The 1262-nt window shown below is 42.6% G+C and overlaps 1 pseudogene across 1 annotated transcript in view; it reads left to right on the top strand.

Annotated features, from left to right (window-relative positions):
* Window positions 1–777: 777 nt before the first annotated feature.
* TEOVI_000186700:pseudogene overlaps window positions 778–1262 on the top strand; it is a 1270-nt pseudogene continuing 785 nt past the window's right edge. The window contains 2 exon segments of the mRNA in view: window positions 778–1260; window position 1262. The exon segment at window position 1262 is cut by the window's right edge and continues 785 nt beyond it. Of these exon segments, the coding sequence occupies window positions 778–1260; window position 1262 (484 nt within the window).

Genomic DNA, 1262 nt, shown 5'->3' with positions numbered 1-1262 from the left:
TTGGATTATGAGGAGAGATTTTTTACTATTCCGAATAGTGGTGAAATTGAAGATGCCCCATTTCTTCATTTTTCAGGTCAGCCATTTGCATGGGAAGAAAGGATGAAGTTGATTGTGAAAAATCTTACTTTGTATGCAGCATTGAAAAGTTACCACTTTAGTACGGAAACGTCATGAAGAATTCAAACTTATGCGATAGATGTGGTAAATTCATTCTTGATTATGGAAATTTTCGTAGCGATGCTCTTAAAGAGAGTGATGTGTTTATAGAAAGGAAGTTGTGACGAAAGAAGAAACAACTGTTAACATATTTTTATTAAGCGAGTGCTTTCGCAATATGGCCGGCATAAAAACATGAGGGTGTAACGCGCAGCGACACCAAGCAGAATAACTAGAATGACAATATTAACAGCTATTTTATAAAAACGGCCCAAAAGTTATGAACATCGGATCAGTAGGTTCTATTAAAACGCGGCGGATAGACCTTGTCCGAAATCCCCCTCGTGGCTGTTAAAGACAGACAAAATCTCAAAGCAGATGCATAAGTGACTGCTACGTTCTAACCTCTGAGCTGACAGTGACGGAAAAGTATACTTTTTGACGACAATGCCAAAAGAAAAGTAAACAAAATAATAAACTACCGTCGAAATGCATCTGCAATCCCAAACAATCAGCACAAACTTGAAGATAATGATGTCGCACAAAACAGGACTATTTTACAAGATTTAAACTCTGAATAAAGAAGCACCACGAAAAAGGGTTTCATACGTCCGCCTCATGCAGTTTGCTGCCGCATTAGCGCTCCTGCTAGTGGGGTTTCAGCAAAGCGATGCGGCGAACATAGTAGAAGGTGCAAACAAAGTAGAATTTAGTTTGCTGTGTGATTTAGTGGCGCTGGCAGAAGCGGATCTAACGTTACCGCCTGTCACAGACGCAGGCGACGAGGCGGTAGCGGATATATTGCGCTTGAACATGAGTGTCAGCGACGAATCTTGGCAGGAAATGTTCAAAAAGAAATCAGGCGAAAACGACTATCACGACACTTTGCCGGACGGCACAAAGGACCCCGGAGGCTGGGCGGCAATGTGGCCGAGGTGGAGCAAGGCGATAAAAGCTTTAAAAGTAGAGAAAAAGGAACAGGACTTAAAACAAGCGGGTCTACAGAAACTCTCGGCAGAGGAAGCTAAGTCACTGCGTGCGCACCTAAGGCCGATACTCGCAAAAGTACTAAAAATAGAGAAGGCTCGCGGAAACTTACAACC

The sequence above is a fragment of the Trypanosoma equiperdum genome, assembly GCF_001457755.1.
Source record: "Trypanosoma equiperdum strain OVI genome assembly, contig: ctg_442, whole genome shotgun sequence".
Lineage (NCBI taxonomy): Eukaryota > Euglenozoa > Kinetoplastea > Trypanosomatida > Trypanosomatidae > Trypanosoma > Trypanosoma equiperdum.
Note: the sequence above shows the minus strand (reverse complement) of the source record. Positions and strands in the feature narration are given on the sequence as shown.